This window comes from Clupea harengus, unplaced genomic scaffold (assembly GCF_900700415.2).
Source record: "Clupea harengus unplaced genomic scaffold, Ch_v2.0.2, whole genome shotgun sequence".
NCBI classification, from domain to species: Eukaryota; Metazoa; Chordata; class Actinopteri; order Clupeiformes; family Clupeidae; genus Clupea; species Clupea harengus.
The window spans coordinates 1-18,520 of NW_024880522.1; the positions used below are offsets into that span (position 1 = coordinate 1).

Here is an 18,520-nt window from a genome sequence, read left to right on the forward strand (position 1 = left end):
TCAAACAAAAACTATGCCAGACAGAGCGGCGTTAAACTCGCCAGCGTCCCCGTAACCTAGCAACAGGAAGTAACCTAGCAACAGGATTAAATAGACCATGACATATTCTTAGTAAATATCTATGTTTGAATACTTAATTGTTTTGTAAATAGTTTTTCTTGTTGTAGGACCACACTTTGCACCAATTCGGTAGAATGGCCCATATAGAATCAAACTGGTCCAGGAGCTAGAGCCATGCCAATTAAACAGAAGCCAGCAGTCTTGTTATCAAAATGCCAGTGCAATAAAACATAGCCAGACCCCAATGACAGCCACACCGTTTTAACGCAAAAGAAGGGATTGGACTGCGTTGTGCACACTTCAACTGGAACCCACATATTTCAAGCATTTATATGTATATATATATATAATATATATATAAATATGCACACACACTTACTGTTAAAAAGGCCACCAGTTGCACCCAGCTGGGGCACCCCACTGTGCAGGCCACTCACGGGACCTGGGGTCCAGGCAGAGGTCAGCCTATCAGCTGATCCCAGAGTTCTGTGGGGCTCGTGCACAGTGGAATTTCACTGACCATTTGGCCACTTCAACAGTTTCAAGACAGTTTCAAGGCCCCCGTCATCTCTCCACTATATAAGGCCGACCCTCCTCTGGCCAAGTTGTGGGTCAAGTCAAGCGGAGTTGGAGAAGTCATCTTCAAGGAGCACATCGGACAATTCAATTCATTCAAAGACATTCGCGATCATTTGCCGTGCGTCGTTCAAGAATGTAAGTGTTGTTATATGTATCATTTAGCTCTTTAGTCCGTTCAGTTCATTGTAAATAGTATCTGTTATTTACAGTCATCATTATCGTCTGTAGCATCCACATTTCACCCCGAGGCCAGTTCAACCAGTAACTTTTGTTACGGAGATATGGAATGTTCGCCGTTACACGGCACGGTATTTAAAGGGACAGATCCGTATTTACAGTATAGCCGTAACATTCATCTTGTATATATTATATTCATTCATCTTGTATATAATGGTTCATCTTTATTGCATTTAATTGTATATATTTGTCATTTGTATTGTTTAATAGAAATCACGGTTCATGGTCTTCAATTCATTACACGGATAACTCAATCACGGTTCATGGTCTTCAATTCATTACACGGATAACTCAATCACGGTTCAAACACGGTCATTCAAGAATTCATGTGTAAATACGAGTCCTTTACGCGGATAATCCTATTCACCGTTCATCTTCAGTCATTCATGTTCATCCTGCCATTCAAGGCTTGAGTGTGTGTGCAAATAAATACAGTGTTTTCATCATCATTGGGACTTGACATCCATTCATGTTCTGACCGGACAAACCTGTGGCGATTGTCACTTATTCATTACACCAGCATACAGTCCTTTTGGGTTTCATTTAATTCAATATCACCCTATTTTATATGGTCCTTCGAGCCGGATATCTACAATTACTACAGGCCAGGATGTCGATGCCCAGAGACAACACCCGTGCTCGCCGTGAGGGCCGTCAGCCTCGGTACTTGGATGACTTCTTGTTGGAACTTCCAAGACGTCACCTTCCACGCACCCTTCCAGACCAAGCCGTTGGTGGAGCCATCAGTCCCAGCCATGTGGACGCTCTAGCACCACCTGCTGGACAGAAGCAGTCAAGCCCACTCCCAGAGGCATTCCTCTCAGCTCTCAGGGAGATGAGGGAAGACAATCAACAATTAAGGCTTGATATGCAGCAAATTGTCCAAGCCCTCTCACCACGTGCATCAGATGCACCACCAGCTCCAACCACCAGCTTCGCTGCCGCATCCAGAGGACGACCCCACGTCGCAGACAGTGGGGTATCCTATTCAAGGCTTCCCTTCCCGGATTTCTCATCCACGCCGCTGACAACCAGGCAGCCCTTCCTTCAGCCAGTGGATGACCTGCTAGGTGTGCCGTGGACTACGTCTCATCATTCTCAGCTGGTGGTCCAACCAGATGATGACACGTCTCCGTGGCAGGTGCCACGCCCACATCATCCACCTCAACAGTTTGTGGCTGAGCTGACTGATCATATGCGGAGCATGCATATGCGTCCAGAGCACAGCCCAGCTGCTCACGCACCGCCATCTCAGGTACCAACACCGCAGTACATGGTGCCATTCACTCCTCCTCGCACCTCATCAGCTCGTCCTTACAACCCATCATACCCGGTTGCTGGACTGAGGCCACTGGGGCAGGGTCCTTACGATGGGCCACCTACTCCTCCCCGACGAGAGAGCACCTACAGAGGACCAAAGCCTCACATCCCATGCTTCACAGAAGAAGACCCCCGCCAGTTTGCCCGCCTGAAGCTGGCATTGGAGAACATCCTGCCTGCGGATGCGACTGACGATTCAAGTACCAGATCCTGGTCGACCACCTGAAGCTGGAGGATGCTCCGCTGATAGCAGACTCCTACTGCAACAGCCGATATCCATACACCAACACCATGGCATCACTCACCGAGCTGTATGGCCAGCCACACAGGCTGGCTCTGCAGCGCATCAACAAGGTCCTTGCTGAATCTCCAGTCAAGAGCGGTGACAGCAGGGGGTTCCGCCTGTTCGCACTAAAGGTGCGAGCCCTTGTGGGGATGTTGGACCAGCTGGGGAGAGAAGGGCGTACAGAACTGGAGTGTGGCTCACATGTGTCACGGCTCTTATCCAAGCTGCCACATGACATGCGCATCCAGTTCAAACGCTACATCGACCCCATTCGGACACCAATCCCCACACTGCTGGACTTTTCTTACTGGCTGGAGAAGGCGGTCCGGGTGCCGCAGGATGAGGTGCCATTCATCCACTCCAGAGCACCGCTGGAAGAGCCACCTGACCGCCAGAGAGGCGTCAGGGTGAATCAGAGCCCAGCCGTGCATTCCACCACTGTCCTGCTTGGGTGTGACTCACCTGTTAAGGCAGTCGAGCCCACCAAGACAGCACAGCCCTCACCACGGAAGGCAGAGCAGCCGCAGAAGTACTGCCCGTTCTGCAACAACAATCAGCACTATTTCAATCAGTGCACAACATTCAAGCAGCTGACCAAGGATCAGAAGGTCAGCTGGATCAAGAAAGGGAAACGGTGCTGGAGGTGTGGAAGGGATCATCAAACAGTGCAGTGCTACCTCAAGGCCAGATGTCAGACATGCAATCTGACACATCTGGAAGTGCTGCACGAGGTGAACGCCAGACCGGAGAAGCCAGCCCCCGAAGCCAGTCAGCGGTGACGTACTACCTCGATCCTGCCAGGAGGGGTGGTAGCGTACTGCTAAAAATGGTGAAGGTGAGCCTATTCAATGGCAACAAGAAAGATGGAGACCTACGCCATCTTGGATGACGGTTAACGAGCGCACAATGCTGCTGCACAGTGCTGCTGCACAGTGCTGCTCAGGAGCTGGGTCTTCACGGACGGAGTGAGGAGCTGGCACTCAGAACCATCCGTCAGGACGTCAGGGCTGTGCCAGGGAGGTCAGTCTCATTCTCTGTGGCATCAGCCATTTATCCTCAGAAGCGGTTCAGGATAGAGCAAGCTTTCACCTCAACAGAGCTTGGTTTATCCACTCATTCATATCCAGTCAAAGCCCTTCCTAGGCCCACCAGGTGGACCGGCTGCACTGCGCACACGTCTCGGTTGGACACTGCAAGGCCCTTTCAATGTACCCCATGCATCAGTCCTCCACCCCTCAGTGTCTACTCACTGGTAACGAGACTCCTTCCACTGAGCATCCGCTGTCAGGTGACCAAACCTAGGCAGAGGGATGTCATCAGGACACAGCTGTGTCAGGAGTCCATCCGTGCAGAGGCACACAGCAAGAAAAGGGAAGAAGCCCTTCCCAGCCAGCAGGGAGAGACGGGTCATCCTTCCCACGAGGCCTGCTGAACTGCGGAAGTCATCATTCTGTGGTCACGTCTCTGTGACCGCTGCTCAGTCACTTCCCGATCCTGGAGGTTTCAGCAGCTACCAAGAGCTGCTGGAGGCCTCTATCAGAGCCTGTCATGGGGCGGCCACGCCACCGACCCCGCAGCAGAGGACGTCAGGCAAGCTGAGCTTGCTCTCCTCCGGACAGTCCAGAGAGACTGCTTCCTGGAGGAATTCATTCTTCTTTCCACAGGGAAACCTGTCCCTGCAGCCAGCAGACTGCACACGTTGGCTCCAGAGTTCGACACAGGGGTCCAGCTGATCCGCGTGGGGGGGCGGCTCCGCAGGTGTGAGTCCCTGGAGGAGGACGCATTGCACCCCATAGTGCTGGATCCTCATCACCCCATCACCAAGCTCATCATCCAGGATGGTGACAGCCGGCTCATGCATCCAGGCCCGGACAGGGTGGTTGGATCTGGTTCTGGATCTTGAGGGGGAGACAGGCCATCAGGAAGCACCAGCACGGCTGTGCTGAGTGCCGAAGATGGCACAGCAACCCAGTCATCCCCAGAATGGCTGACCTTCACCCATCCAGCTTGCAGCTTTCCAAGCCCGCTTTGCATTCTGTTTCCACAGGTGTGGCTGTTTCCTCATCAGCAGACGGACAGCGCAGATCCAGGTCATACAGACAGTTTCAAGGCCCCCGTCATCTCTCCACTATATAAGGCCGACCCTCCTCTGGCCAAGTTGTGGGTCAAGTCAAGCGGAGTTGGAGAAGTCATCTTCAAGGAGCACATCGGACAATTCAATTCATTCAAAGACATTCGCGATCATTTGCCGTGCGTCGTTCAAGAATGTAAGTGTTGTTATATGTATCATTTAGCTCTTTAGTCCGTTCAGTTCATTGTAAATAGTATCTGTTATTTACAGTCATCATTATCATCTGTAGCATCCACATTTCACCCCGAGGCCAGTTTCAACCAGTTACTTTTGTTACGGAGATATGGAATGTTCGCCGTTATAACGGCACGGTATTTAAAGGGACAGATCCGCATTTACCAGTATAGCCGTAACATTCATCTTGTATATATTATATTCATTCATCTTGTATATAATGGTTCATCTTTATTGCATTTAATTGTATATATTTGTCATTTGTATTGTTTTAAATAGAAATCACGGTTCATGGTCTTCAATTCATTACACGGATAACTCAATCACGGTTCAAACACGGTCATTCAAGAATTCATGTGTAAATACGAGTCCTTTACGCGGATAATCCTATTCACCGTTCATCTTCAGTCATTCATGTTCATCCCGCCATTCAAGGCTTGAGTGTGTGTGCAAATAAATACAGTGTTTTCATCATCATTGGGACTTGACATCCATTTATGTTCTGACCGGACAAACCTGTGGCGATTGTCACTTATTCATTACACCAGCATACAGTCCTTTTGGGTTTCATTTAATTCAATATCACCCTATTTTATACTTACAGGCAAAAATGCCTGCAATAAGTACGGTCAGGCCAACATGTTGATATTGACTGAAACTCTATTAACTACAATGTATGGTTTAAGTTTAGGGCTAGTGGTTGGGTTTGGCTCAGTGAACAATTAGAAAGACTGAACTTCAGTTTCAACAAACCATCTGTAAGTCTCTGTAGATGGACTACCCAAATAAAGTGTTGCCAACAAAAAGTGTTACGATGGTTTTCATTAAAATCATCCTTATACCTGAATAGTTAACGTCAGTAAAGAAGTGAGTGACACTTCACGTTGAAGTTCACTGAAAGGGGCCCAGAAGTAATTCATTGTGAATTTAACATGAAAACACGAATTTTGATGTATTTGATTTGTATCTAAGGTTAAATAATGGAACTTAGAATAGAATCTCAGTGTTTGTGGTTACACAGGTGTGACTCCTTTCTGATTTGACTTTTGACCCCAGATTACCCTGAGGCGCCCCCCAGCTGTTTCCTATCACCCTGGACCTCTTCAGCTTCATCCTCCCCCCACAGAGCGTGGACCGATCGGCCTTTAAAATTACTTTCATCCTTGGCTACACCGTCTTCCTGCTCCTCATGAACGAACTGCTGCCAGTCACTGGAAACTCTATTCCACTTCTATTTGACAAAGATTGTCACTGAATATTAGCTGACAATATGCAGACATTATGGCTGGTAGCTAAACTATTGCTAACAACACCAAGGTCATGGGGTCCAGTATCCAGGGCGCACATATAGCCCCCAGTACTGAAAATGTGCAGTTTTTGAAGTGGACACGAGTAATAATGTCACATATGTAAATGTGAAACTGTGAGTGGTATTAACTCCTCATTTGACTTTTCCCCACACGTGTTTTTCTCTATCTGCCTGGCTCTAATGGTGGCTAGTCTTCTGGAAACCATCATCGTCACCAACATCTTGCACAACTCAAAGGACTACAGAGCTGTGCCACGCTGGTTCGAGTCCTCGTCTTAGAGTTCATGGCACGTCTCGTCTGTCTCCCCAGAAGAAAACCGACCAGGTCATCATTTTCCAAAATCAAGGTATCCGTTTGAACTGTTATGTTCACTTCTAACCACTTTCCATTGATAGCACATTCATAGTTATTTGTTGTATCCACATTTTTGGTTGGAATTTAGACACGGTTGGCCTCCTTGATAATCTCAATTGCCCCCTCAGTCATAGCACCCTACAGCCGGCCCTGATTGTTAAAGTTAATTAAAAAACTAATGTTTCCGACCGATATTGTAATCCACATAAATATCATTATATTATTAAAATCTATGAATGTCAACTGATTCATTGTATATAATACATCTACGTACCTTAAGATGTGAAGATTGTTCAAAACAGGACATAAAACAAATGCTATAACTCCACATGCACCAACTGCACAATACTGCTCACCAATTAAAGGTGTAACATTATCTGCCTGCTGTTTGCAAAAAGGTGTAAATGGAAAAGAACAAGCTGAATGCGATAGCACTGGTACAAACACAGGCCTAGACACACACACACACTGCATGGACATAGCTGTGTCACAGAGGGGAAAATAACATTATGCTTGAGTTGTTACTGTAGGTGTTAAAAAAAACATGCAGGCTTGTATGCAGCGGTTTACTTAGGGAAAAGCAGTACCATTTGTCTGAGACAGGCGTGTGACCTAAAATCAGAACAGGGAGCTAACAGATATTTTAAATCAGAAGAGGGAGCTTCATCAGGTATTTGATCTGAAATAGGAGCAAAATCAGAACAGGGAGCTTCATCAAGTATTTTAAATCAGAACAGGGAGCTTCATCAGGTATTTGATCTGCAATAGGAGCAAATGAGGTGAGCTGAAGACATACCGGTCATGATGGGAACTTCTTGTGGGTACCTGTTCACATCCTGTGCCTTTCTGCTGACAGGTAAGTCAATAACTAAATTGTTTTGATTATTATTTTGAGATCTGAGGGTATTTTGTGGTTCGCTTTTTATGTATGTATACTACATAGATGTACTGTATGTGCATATGTGTGTACATGTATGTATGTAAGTATGTAGATAAAACCTGACTACGAGTTGTTGTTCTTTGTATTAATCAAAAGCGGGAGAGACCGGTGCTTTAATCACTTAATCATATAATTCGATCCTTATGAATGTTCCTTTGGCTGGGTGTTCTCCCTCAGTGTCTTTGTGTCTCTGCGAACTGACCTGTCGCGAGGGTCACAGCGGACCTACCTATGAATCACTTGACGATGTGTTTGCCAAAAAATCCTTCAGACCGGCGGTGAACCTAAGCACTCCAACCATCGCCAACATCTCATTCACTCTCTATGCTGTGTTGGGTGTGGTGAGTAAAGACTCAATGACATCTCCTTCACTCTCTATGCTGTGTTGGGTGTTGTGAGTAAAGACTCAACATCTCCTTCACTCTCTATGCTGTGTTGGGTGTGGTGAGTAAAGACTCAATAACATCTCCTTCACTCTCTATGCTGTGTTGGGTGTGGTGAGTAAAGACTCAACATCTCCTTCACTCTCTATGCTGTGTTGGGTGTGGTGAGTAAAGACTCAATAACATCTCCTTCACTCTCTATGCTGTGTTGGGTGTGGTGAGTAAAGACTCAACATCTCCTTCACTCTCTATGCTGTGTTGGGTGTGGTGAGTAAAGGCTCAATAACAGCGTTCGTACATCTGAGAGCTACCCACAGATGCCATAGGCCATTTTATCATTTTGTGCTTTCATGGGCGGGCTACCTGTGAAAGTGCTGAGGAATCTGTGGGGTGCATGAGTGTGTGTGCACCTCCTTTACTGTGCCACAGACCGTGCTGTTTTTAACATGTTGCCTTATCTCACCATATCTATACCACAGAATGAGAAAACTCAGATCCTCACTACCTTCCTCTGGCTTAGACTGGTAAGTGCTGCACACAGCTTGAACTGGTGAGCCATTTCAGCCACGTGTTCTGTACGGAGTGCTCTATTTCCTTTTCTGTTGCAGTATTGGTTCCACGAGTTTCTCATATGGGATCCTGAAAAATGCGATGGTGTCACTAAAATCTCCCTGCCAGTGAAGGAACTCTGGACACCTGACATCATCATCTATGAATTGTGAGCTTCTCTGATCCAGTATTTCATAGCTGAGAGTGACAGATGGTAGGCCTTACTCACACGTGTGTTTGTGTGTGTGTGTTTGTGTGTGTGTGTTTGTGTGTGTGTGTCTGTGTGTGTGTGGGTGTGTGTGTGCTGCTCTCTGCCTTCCTGTGTCAGTGTGGACGATGACGTCTCCCAAGCCTGCCCCTACGTGTACGTCAATCACACGGGACACATCCGCTACGACCGCATGCTCAGGCTCGTGAGCTCCTGCAACCTGGAGATCTTCAGCTTCCCCTTCGACATCCAGAACTGCACTTTCACCTTCGGTTCCTACATGCACACAAGTAAACACTATTAAAGCCTCGAAACCTGCAGACTGTGCGTCAGATACCAGCTATGCTGAATACCTTACCCATGATTAATCCATTAAGTCGTCAAATAAGCTGTTGCCGTCACTCCAGTGCCATAGAACCGCGTCTAATATAGAATCTAGAACATGCCCGACTCCTTTCCTCTTCTCTCCCGCTACTGTTCTGGACGACAGTAAAGGATATGAGGGTCAGCCCGGCCCTGTCCTTTGCTGAGATGTCGGGGAACTCTAAGCAGTACCTGGAGGCCAGTGGGGAGTGGGAGCTGGTGGTCATCCTGGGAGAAGCGAGCATCCTGCAGTTCGGAATAGACGAGTGCGACATCATCACTTTCTGGGTAAAACGAGGAAAAACAGACACAGAAGCAGTATATCATTGGTGTCAGAATTCATATCTATATTCATTTGGCAGGGACTTAACATGCTAGCATTTTACTCCTCCAAATTCAACTACTTGAACAAGTAGCAACGTGGCTTTAATGCGACCAGTTGCTAATAAAACAGACACAAAAATGTGTGTTAAAAATGTGTCTTATGTTCACTGAGAGAGTGTGTGGTGCATTCGTCCGGTCATTCTCTTTGTCTAGGTGGTCATTAAGAGACGGCCCATGCTGTACGTGGTCAACCTCCTGATCCCCAGCTCTTTCCTCATGATCATCGACATCTTGTCCTTCTACCTGCCGCCACACAGCGTGGACAGAGCCTCCTTTAAGATGACACTCATCCTGGGGTACACCGTCTTCCTGCTCATCATGAACGACCTGCTGCCCAGCACTGCAAACGGCACCCCCATCATAGGTCAGATCACACCCCCATCATAGGTCAGATCACCAAACGGCACCCCCATCATAGGGTCAGATCACCCCCATCATAGGTCAGATCACACCCCCATCATAAGTCAGATCACCAAACGGCACCCCCATCATAGGTCAGATGACCAAACTCTAGCAAACACATGGTGTTATTTACTTTGAAGGGGATTTGAGAGAAATATTAAACATATTTATTTACTATTTTATTTTATTATTTTGAGTTTTTATTTTCTGCTTGGCAAGCACTGCTATCTCCTCCCCGTTCTCTCAGGCATCTACTTCTCCGTGTGTCTGGCCCTGATGGTGATCAGCCTGCTGGAGACGGTCGTCATCACCAACGTGCTCCACACCAACTCCACGAAGTACCGCGACGTGCCGCACTGGGTGCGGGTGTGATTCTGGGCTTCATCGCCCGGCTCATCTGCTACAGGTGGCCGAGGAAATCACTTCTGTGGTCCAGGAGAAGCCGGACAACTCGGGGACCCGTGCCATCCAGCCACCCGCCCAATCAACACCGGCGCACCAAAGCCGAAACAGTGAGATATTCGTTTCAATTCCATAACCTCTACCAAGTCTTTGTCCAGGGGTGGATATTAATAATGTAGACCAGATCACTCTGTAGTGGCACTCCGTTTAGTTCTGAGTCTTCTGTACCACAATTTTGAGTTCAGTCTTAGAAACTATTAATTGACACGCGAGTGAGACAAGTAAATCTTCCATAAAAAATGTTTACGAGAAAACGTTAGAGTTACAAGTTCACACGGTCAAAAAACTATGTCGCTTCCAACATCTCTGAGCTCAAATCTAAACTAAAAGTTCCATACGCAGGTATTACACTGACGTAACGTCATCTGATTGGAAGCTTATATTCTGACAAGTTATTCAGCTTTTAAATACAATACTAAATTATATATATTAACCTAAACATTCTTTCAAATCATAATGAGATTATTTATCTTCAGATACCTTTTTAAATCTTTTTAAACTAAATTATTATAACAGATGAAATCATGAATTTGGCTCTTACATTACCCGGCCCCTAATTGGTTAGACAGGAGGACTAAGCAATTATAACTTAAACATTATAACAACAAACAAGAGCCACAATACTTCAAATGTCCATAAACTTTAAACTAGTATCTTCTCTCTTCACTTCTGATATTGCCTCTTCCAATAGGCACAGCTTGTTTACAGGCCTTTCCAGCGTGCTGGTTTTAGTCTTTAGCTTTACTCTTCTCACTGTTCCATTTGAGTCTGGCAATGTTCCACAACCTTCCCCATGAGCCAGGAGTTGCGTGGAGAGGAACTGTCACTAGTAGCACGACATCTCCGGTCATGAAGTTTCTTCTAGGCTTCAGCCATTTCTGGCGCTCCTGTAGAAGTGGAAGATACTCACGTGTCCATCTGGTCCAGAATAAATCCACGAGATATTGGACTTGTTTCCATCTTCTTCTTGTGTATGTGTCATCTTTGCTGAATATGCCTGGAGGCATGCTGGTTGACATTTCAGCAACAACAAGTGGTTCGGTGTCAGAGGCTCAACGTCGTTCACATCATCTGAGACGCTTGTGAGCGGCCTGCCATTTATGATGCTTTCCACTTCACACATTATTGTGTGTAGGCAATCATCATTCACTGTCTGTTCTTTCAATAAGGAATTAAGGATCCTTCGCATGTCCGGATTTGTCTTTCCCAAACCCCACCTTGGTGAGAGGCTGCTGGGCTGTTGAATATCCACTTTATCCCTTTTGGTTGCAGGACTCTTTCAATCTTGATGTTATCCAGCTGTTGGATGGCTTCTCTCAGTTCTCTTTCAGCGGACACAAAATTAGTGCCATTATCCGACCTCATGATGGTAACTTGGCCTCTTCTGCTTATGAGTCAGTGTCAAGGCTATCTGCAACTTCGATGTGCACCGCTCTGAGTGTGAGACAAGTGAACACGCCGTATCTCTTGACCGTACCCCGGCCCCGTCTGACATCAAACGGTCAAAGAAATCAACACCGGTGTTTGTGAAAGGAGGTTTGTCTGGCAAGAGGCGATCTTCAGGCAAGCTTGCCATCTTCTGCTCTCCAACCTTTCCATTGATCCTGCGGCATGTTGTACATTTGCTGATTATCTTTCGGATTGCAGAATTGGCCTGTGGGATCCAGTACTTGCGTCTAAGTTGTGCCAAGACATAACTGCGACCACAGTGTCCTGTTCTTTGGTGTATGTCTCTTAAAATCAGTGTGGCGACTCTGCTATGCTTAGACAGAATCACTGGATGTTTAGCATTTTCTGGCATGGCAGACTTGTTGAGTCTTCCACCAACCCTTAAAGTGTCATCTTGGAGAATGGGGTCCAGTTTGAAAAACTGACTGCTGCGTCTGAGCTGTCTGCTCTTCTGCAAGGTTTTGACCTCTTCTCTGAACTGCTGTCTCTGGCTGCATCGGATTATCTCTGATTCCGCAGCTACTAAATCATCCAAGGTAAGTGATTTCTTTTCTATTGTTCTTTTGTATTTCTTCATGTGTTGTTCTAATTTTGACTTTTGCTTTTCAGGGTCCTTTTCAGTTGATGGATTGTTTGTAATAACTCTTTTCTTTCTTCCTTCAGCTTCCACAGAGTTTATTTTACTTTCAAAATCCAGGCTACTGATCTTTTCAATTTATGCCAATCTGAGTGATAGTTTATCAGTTCGTTCAATGGTTCCATATCTTCTTTGACCTTGATTGCGGACTTCCGGATCATTTGGAAGGCTTTCTTCTTTTCTGTCTGGCTGCTCTGGCCAGTCACTTTCACTGTTCAACAAAAAGTTGGCCCGTTGATCCAGGTTCCCCCTTGGACCAAGTTCTTTGCCTTCAGCCTCTGCTGGCTGATCCGCAGGATTCTCTGTCGTCCTAACATGCTTCCATTGTGACGGCTTGGTTGCTTCTCTGATGAGTACAATTCTGTTAGCGACGAAGGTCTTGAAATGGGCTGTTTCGCTGTCGATGTATCTGAGCACCGTAGTGCTATCTGTCCAGAAGATGGATTGTTGCAGTGGGATCTTAAGTTCTTGCTGTAGCATCTTGTCTACCTTCACTGCCACAACCGCTGCGGTCAGCTCAAAGTCTTGGGATAGTGATCAACTTGAGTGGGGCTACTCTTGATTTTCCCATAAGGAACGCACAATGTTTCTTACCTTCTGTATTCTCCAATAACAGATAAGACACAGTGCCATATGCGTACTCTGAGGCATCAGAAAAATGGTGCAACTGTGCTGCAGCAATGCATCCTAAATCCAAAGGCTTCAAACACCTGTTCACGCGAAAGTTGGAGAGGTGAGTAACATCTTCAATCCACTTTCTCCAATGTTCAGCATGCTTTTCACCGACGTCTTCATCCCACCCATGTTGCTCTTTACAGAGTTCTTTCAACAGGAGTTTAGCTGACAAGGTGACCGGGGCCAGAAAGCCGAGGGGGTCGTAGATGGAATTGACGACTGATAAGATGCCTCTTCTGGTCATCGGTTTGTCTTGCAGCTTCATTCGGTATGTGAAATGATCGGATTCCGTGTCCCATTGGACACCGAGGGTCCTTTCAACTGGCAAAGCGTCGTGTCTCAGATCACTAGCTCTGTGAGCCTCTGGGATTGACAGCAACATCTTCCTGCTGTTACTCATCCACTTTGCCAAAGTAAAGCCCCCATTGGCACACAAAGTCCGTAGATCTTGAGCTAAAGTCACTGCATCATCTTCTGTTGCTAGGCTCTTAAAGCAGTCATCCACATAGAAGTTACGGAGGACTGTCTGGATGGCTTCTGGGGATGCAACATCTCTGTGATCTTCAGCAGTTCTTCTTAGCGCATATGAGGCAACACTTGGCGAAGAGGTGCACTGCCATCCGGAATTCTTCCACAGGTTCAGTCAACTTGCCGTTTGGCCACCAAAGAAAACGGAGAAGGTCTGAGTCATGTTCTGGCACTTTAACCTGATAAAACATCGACTCAATGTCTGCCATTAACGCCACAGGTTCCTCACGAAATCTTAAGAGGACACCAACCAATGTGTTGGTCATGTCGGGCCCTTGAAGCAACTCACTGTTCAAAGATCGATCCTGAAAGGAGGCGGTGCAGTCAAAAACCACCCGCTGCTTTTTCTTCTTCGGGTGATAAACACCGTGGTGTGGTATGTAGAACACCCTGTTGTCGTCACGGTTCAGCTGGTGTGGTGGAACTTGAATGGCATAGCCATTTTCAATGATCGTGTGCATGAAGCTCTTGTAGAACTCAGGATTCTTCTGTAGCTTTCTTCGCAGACAGGTTATGCGCTGTTCAGCAACGCATCGGTTGTTGGGCATTTTGACCTTCTCGTTCCTGAGTGGTAATCCAACACAGTAATGCCCACTCTCGAATGTTGTTGTCTTCTGCACAGAATGCAAAAACTGTTTGTCTTTCTGGGACATCTCTTTTTTGTCGTCGTACTTCCGCTCTGGAAAATCAGTTGTACTGTTCGACCAGAAGTTTCTCTATTTCCATTACAGAGATCCTATTCACTGAAAGATGAGGTGACTCACTCTCTTCGTCTTTTAGTTCTTTTCTTATGGGTCCGTTCACCACCCAGCCAATGGCGGTCTTGACAGCATACGGCCCTCCATCTTGACTGTTGATGATGTGCCATGGCTCCATTGCTCCAACAGTTGGCTCCAATAAGTAGGCCTATGTCAGCTTTTATCTCTGGCAAGCTCACTTCTCTAAGGCCACTTCTGGATGTCTGACTGCTTAGGTATGTTTCCAGTGTGCACAGGTATGTCTCTGTGTGTGAACACCTTCGGCAGGTCAATGAAGCTGGTGTCTTCCCATCCGCACACCTCAAGGTCTGAGATAGCTAAACTGTTCATGAGCTTTGGTTCTTCAGGTTTGTCTTGTCCCATGGTGCTGAGAAGTATTCGTGTCGGTTTTCAGTTTTCTTTGCAGGTCTTCCGTATAGAAGGTTGCTGTGCTTCCCGGGTCTAAAAAGGCGTATGTTTCAACACACTTGTTACTCTTCTTTGATTTAATTTTCACCGGTACTATTGACAGCACACATTCAGCTTCTCCGGCCCCTGTGAGGCTACAAGACTCCTGTTGGACAGCACACGATACTTAGCTTCCATGAGCATCTTCTTTCTTTTCAGGCGCAGCAGATCCTTCTTTGATTATGTGCAGAATGTCCGGATGTTTCAACTTACATTCTTTACATTCAATTCTTCTTTTGCAGAATTTGCTGAGATGGCCAGGCATTAAGCATCCGAAACACAATCCCTTTGACTTCAAAGAAGTCCACTCGTTCTTTGTGTGGTTGAGCTTTGATTTTACTGCATGCAGCAAGAGTGTGAGGCTGCTGGCAGTAGACACAGCTTATCAAAGGCGCTTGTGGTTTTTCTTGAGATCGCTGGCTTAGCATGCGTTTCTTGAGGCCCTTTGCTTTCTGCTGAAACATTGGTGGCGAAGCTGCTTCCACGTATTTCTTTCTTTGGGGATACCTCTCTTTCTGTTCTGTTTTTCCACTTGTAGTTGGGCGGCTGTCTGGAATATTACCAAAGAGGGGATCTGATGCTATTTTAGCTTGACGGTCGATGTATTTCACCAAGTCAGCAAACTTTGCTCTTCTGCCACTTCGCTCTTTGATATCGAAAGCTCCAGCCGACCAACGTTCTCTCATTTTGTACGCAATTTGGACACCATTGTCCGTAGATTGGTAGGGTTGTCCATCTCGTTTAAGTATTCAATGTCCATCATGGTGTTGAGACATCCAATTAGGAACATTGCATAAGCACTCAACGCCTTTCCATCCTCAGACTTCACTTGCGGCCATTTTAGTGCTTTATCAATATATGCGCTGGCAATCCGTAGTTCGTCCCCGTAGTGCTTATGAAGTAACCGCTTTGCTTCAAGATAGCCTTTGCTTTGTGTCATATGAGTGAAGCTGCGGACAAGCTCTTGGGGTTCACCAGCTGTATACTGTTCCAAGAAGTACAATTTATCCTGTTCTTTGTCAGTCTTCTGGTCTATCGCATGTTCAAAGGCTCTTATGAAAGATTTGAACTGTAGTGCATCGCCCTTGAACACAGGAATGTCCTTTGTTGGTAGCGGAGACAGCTGCTGTTGTTTTACAAGTAGCTCTGTGATTACATTCTGCCTTTGCATGACCTTTAGTATGTCATTACCTCTGTCCACTTGAGTGTTAGGCCGATGACTTGTGGCTGACTGAGACGGTGGCGGTTGAGAATGCAGCATTGATGGTTGAATGCAAACGTTTGTGTTAGCTTGTTGCGGTATCCTTATGCTAACCCTTTCCTTCTTCACATTCCCAAATTGTAATTTTTGCACTGGCGTATGGTAACTGTAACTATCTTCAGATCTTTCATATTCTTTAAGCACCTTTAATTTCGCTTGACTTTCAGTTAATGCCGTTTTCATTTCTAATTCTTCTTTTTCAGCTTGAATTCTAGCAGTTTCAAATTCTTTTTCAGCTTGGATTCTAGCGGATTCAAATTCAAGCTCTTGCTTTCTCTTCAGTGCTGCAGCATGCTCTAGCAGGGCTGCATGTTGTGCTTCCTGTCTAACCCGTGTTGACGAAACACGTGATGCGGCTGTTGCATGACTTACTTGTGTTCCACATAGGCTACCACGTTCTGCATTTCTATCTCCTGCCTGGGAAATACTGTAATTTGATTCATGTACAGCTGCTATCCATCTTTTAGTTTCTTTCATAAATTCTCTGATTGGTGCCATTTTAACTTCAAACCAATTATCTTGGTCACACGTTCGTTCATCCTCTCTTAAAAGATTTGCAACTTCACTGTTGAGACTTCTGAACTCTCCTACCAACTCTGCAAAATCTTTTTCCATTGCATCTTGCACATTTTGGACGTTTCTAGCATCACGCATTAATATCTCAAACTCCCTTATTGTGCTTGTCAGAGTTCCTCATTTTCGTCTCCTCAATGCAATGTATTTCTGCAACTTGTCTTCTAATGCCTTCTCAGTTAGCTTACGTGATCTTCCCTGCGCCATCATATGCTCCACACCTCTCTGTTCTTCCACAAAAGCCATCGTACACGTTGCCGAGTTAATGCTCAAGCTGTATGCCACAGTTTAAAAGCTCTTTCTTACACGGAACTTTTCTTAATTAACGAGTGCAAAACAGCTTCTCAAAAATCGCTAAAAACTCCATATTGACTGAATAAAAGCTGGCTATCAGCGTAGGTTCTTGCTAGGGTTGAATCATGTTGCTATTTCCAGCATGGAGCAGTTACAGTTTAACTTTCGTTTTCCTCCAATCTCACTAATTATCTTCATTCATCCGTATATCTTCGTATCTTCTTAATACTCAAAGATAAAAAGGAGTTTTCGATACCTGTTCGCGTAGAATACTTCAATGGATTACCAGTTCCAACGTTAGCTTCGGTGGTGAGACCGTCCTTTTCACGTCCTAGCCACGTTCTTCTCCTTGTTAAGGCAATCCAGTTAAACTCGGCTAAGCTAGTTTTTTGACTAAATGTAGTGGCACTCCGTTTAGTTCTGAGTCTTCTGTACCACAATTTTGAGTTCATTCTTAGAAACTATTAATTGACACGCGAGTGAGACAAGTAAATCTTCCATAAAAAATGTTTACTAGAAAACGTAGTTACAACGGTTCACACGGTCAAAAAACTATGCCGCCAACGTCATCTGATTGGAAGCTTATATTCTGACAAGTTATTCAGCTTTTAAATACAATACTAAATTATATATTTTAACCTAAACATTCTTTCAAATCATAATGAGATTATTTATCTTCAGTTACCTTTTTTAATCTTTTTAAACTAAATTATTATAACAGATGAAATCATGAATTTGGCTCTTACACACTCAATAGTACAATGACAATTGGAAAACAAATTTTAACATTTCTTTCTGCTGCATTAGCCTTTGCCAAGAGAATGGTATCCAATCTGAAGAACCATTGTTGGCCCTTGGTCTGAGCGTAAACCAGCCTTTGCGCTGAAGAGCATTATAAGAAAAGAGAGCAATGCATAACTGGAGGATATTGTCAATGAAAAATGTCATTGGTTCTTAGTATTTCTTCACGTTCTCCTGAAAGATTTGTCTGGGAGTGAAGCATCAGGACTGGTCTGTTGTCTCCAATGTTTAAACTCATGAAGGGCTGTCCTTTGGCTGTAGCTTGAGCCAAACTCTGTTTCTGTCTCTGCTCTGATGTGTGTGTCTGTGTGCTCACCACCCCAGTGTCTGGAGTGCTGCCGCTGGCTGTGCCGGAGCTCACTCAGATCTGCCAGGACGTGAACGTGATCCGCTCGCACATCTCCGACCTGCAGAAGGCGAGCGAGATGATGGACCAATGGTGCCACGTGGGGTACATCCTGGACTTCCTGCTCTTCCGCATCTACCTGATGCTCATCACCTGCTATGCGGTAGTCATCATCTGCATGTGGTGCATATGGATCTACCAGTGACACAACACAACACACACCGCCTGGCACACACTCATCTGATGTGCAACAGAGAGCGAGCGCACACGCACACACACAACCCCTGGGCACACATACTCATCTTATGAGCAATAGGGAGCACATGAGGGAATGATGTGCTGTTGTAGATCACACACACACAGAGCCTGGGAGCACACTCCTAAGATGAGTGTGATGAAGCACACATACACAGATGTGTGTCGTTTGAGTAGTATCTTATACTATTTACGATTTAGTATCTTATACTTTTAGATCTTATAATTTTATGAGAATATGAACTAGATTTGTGCATTTAATCAGGTATATTTTCACTGAAACACTTTGCAAGAATTAACAGAAAGGAGCATGTTCCCATAATGATTATTAAAGGGTCCATCATTTTGGAAGTT

The 18,520-nt window shown here is 45.6% G+C and overlaps 2 protein-coding genes across 2 annotated transcripts; both read left to right on the top strand.

Annotated features, from left to right (window-relative positions):
* The first annotated feature begins 7,255 nt into the window (after positions 1 to 7,255).
* LOC122132329 (5-hydroxytryptamine receptor 3C-like) lies at positions 7,256 to 9,692 on the top strand. Its single transcript, XM_042707130.1, has 6 exons — positions 7,256 to 7,307; positions 7,569 to 7,732; positions 8,383 to 8,492; positions 8,652 to 8,821; positions 9,022 to 9,182; positions 9,432 to 9,692. Exons 1-6 carry the CDS (start codon positions 7,256 to 7,258, stop codon positions 9,663 to 9,665), a joined length of 891 nt encoding a protein of 296 aa, XP_042563064.1. The 3' UTR covers positions 9,666 to 9,692.
* Positions 9,693 to 9,956: 264 nt separating this feature from the next.
* LOC122132330 (5-hydroxytryptamine receptor 3A-like) lies at positions 9,957 to 18,157 on the top strand. The gene is made up of 3 exons (XM_042707131.1): positions 9,957 to 10,040; positions 10,087 to 10,192; positions 17,890 to 18,157. Exons 1-3 carry the CDS (start codon positions 9,957 to 9,959, stop codon positions 18,114 to 18,116), a joined length of 417 nt encoding a protein of 138 aa, XP_042563065.1. The 3' UTR covers positions 18,117 to 18,157.
* Positions 18,158 to 18,520: the final 363 nt, after the last annotated feature.

Bases quoted from the DNA above. Each gene is read 5' to 3' on its own strand.
- LOC122132329 (XM_042707130.1), top strand. From the start codon at position 7,256: ATGGGAACTTCTTGTGGGTACCTGTTCACATCCTGTGCCTTTCTGCTG. The intron at 7,733-8,382 runs GTGAGTAAAGAC...TTTCTGTTGCAG, and splicing joins TCTATGCTGTGTTGGGTGTG to TATTGGTTCCACGAGTTTCT. The intron at 8,493-8,651 runs GTGAGCTTCTCT...TTCCTGTGTCAG, and splicing joins GACATCATCATCTATGAATT to TGTGGACGATGACGTCTCCC.
- LOC122132330 (XM_042707131.1), top strand. From the start codon at position 9,957: ATGGTGATCAGCCTGCTGGAGACGGTCGTCATCACCAACGTGCTCCAC. The intron at 10,041-10,086 runs GTGCGGGTGTGA...CATCTGCTACAG, and splicing joins ACCGCGACGTGCCGCACTGG to GTGGCCGAGGAAATCACTTC. The intron at 10,193-17,889 runs GTGAGATATTCG...TCACCACCCCAG, and splicing joins GGCGCACCAAAGCCGAAACA to TGTCTGGAGTGCTGCCGCTG.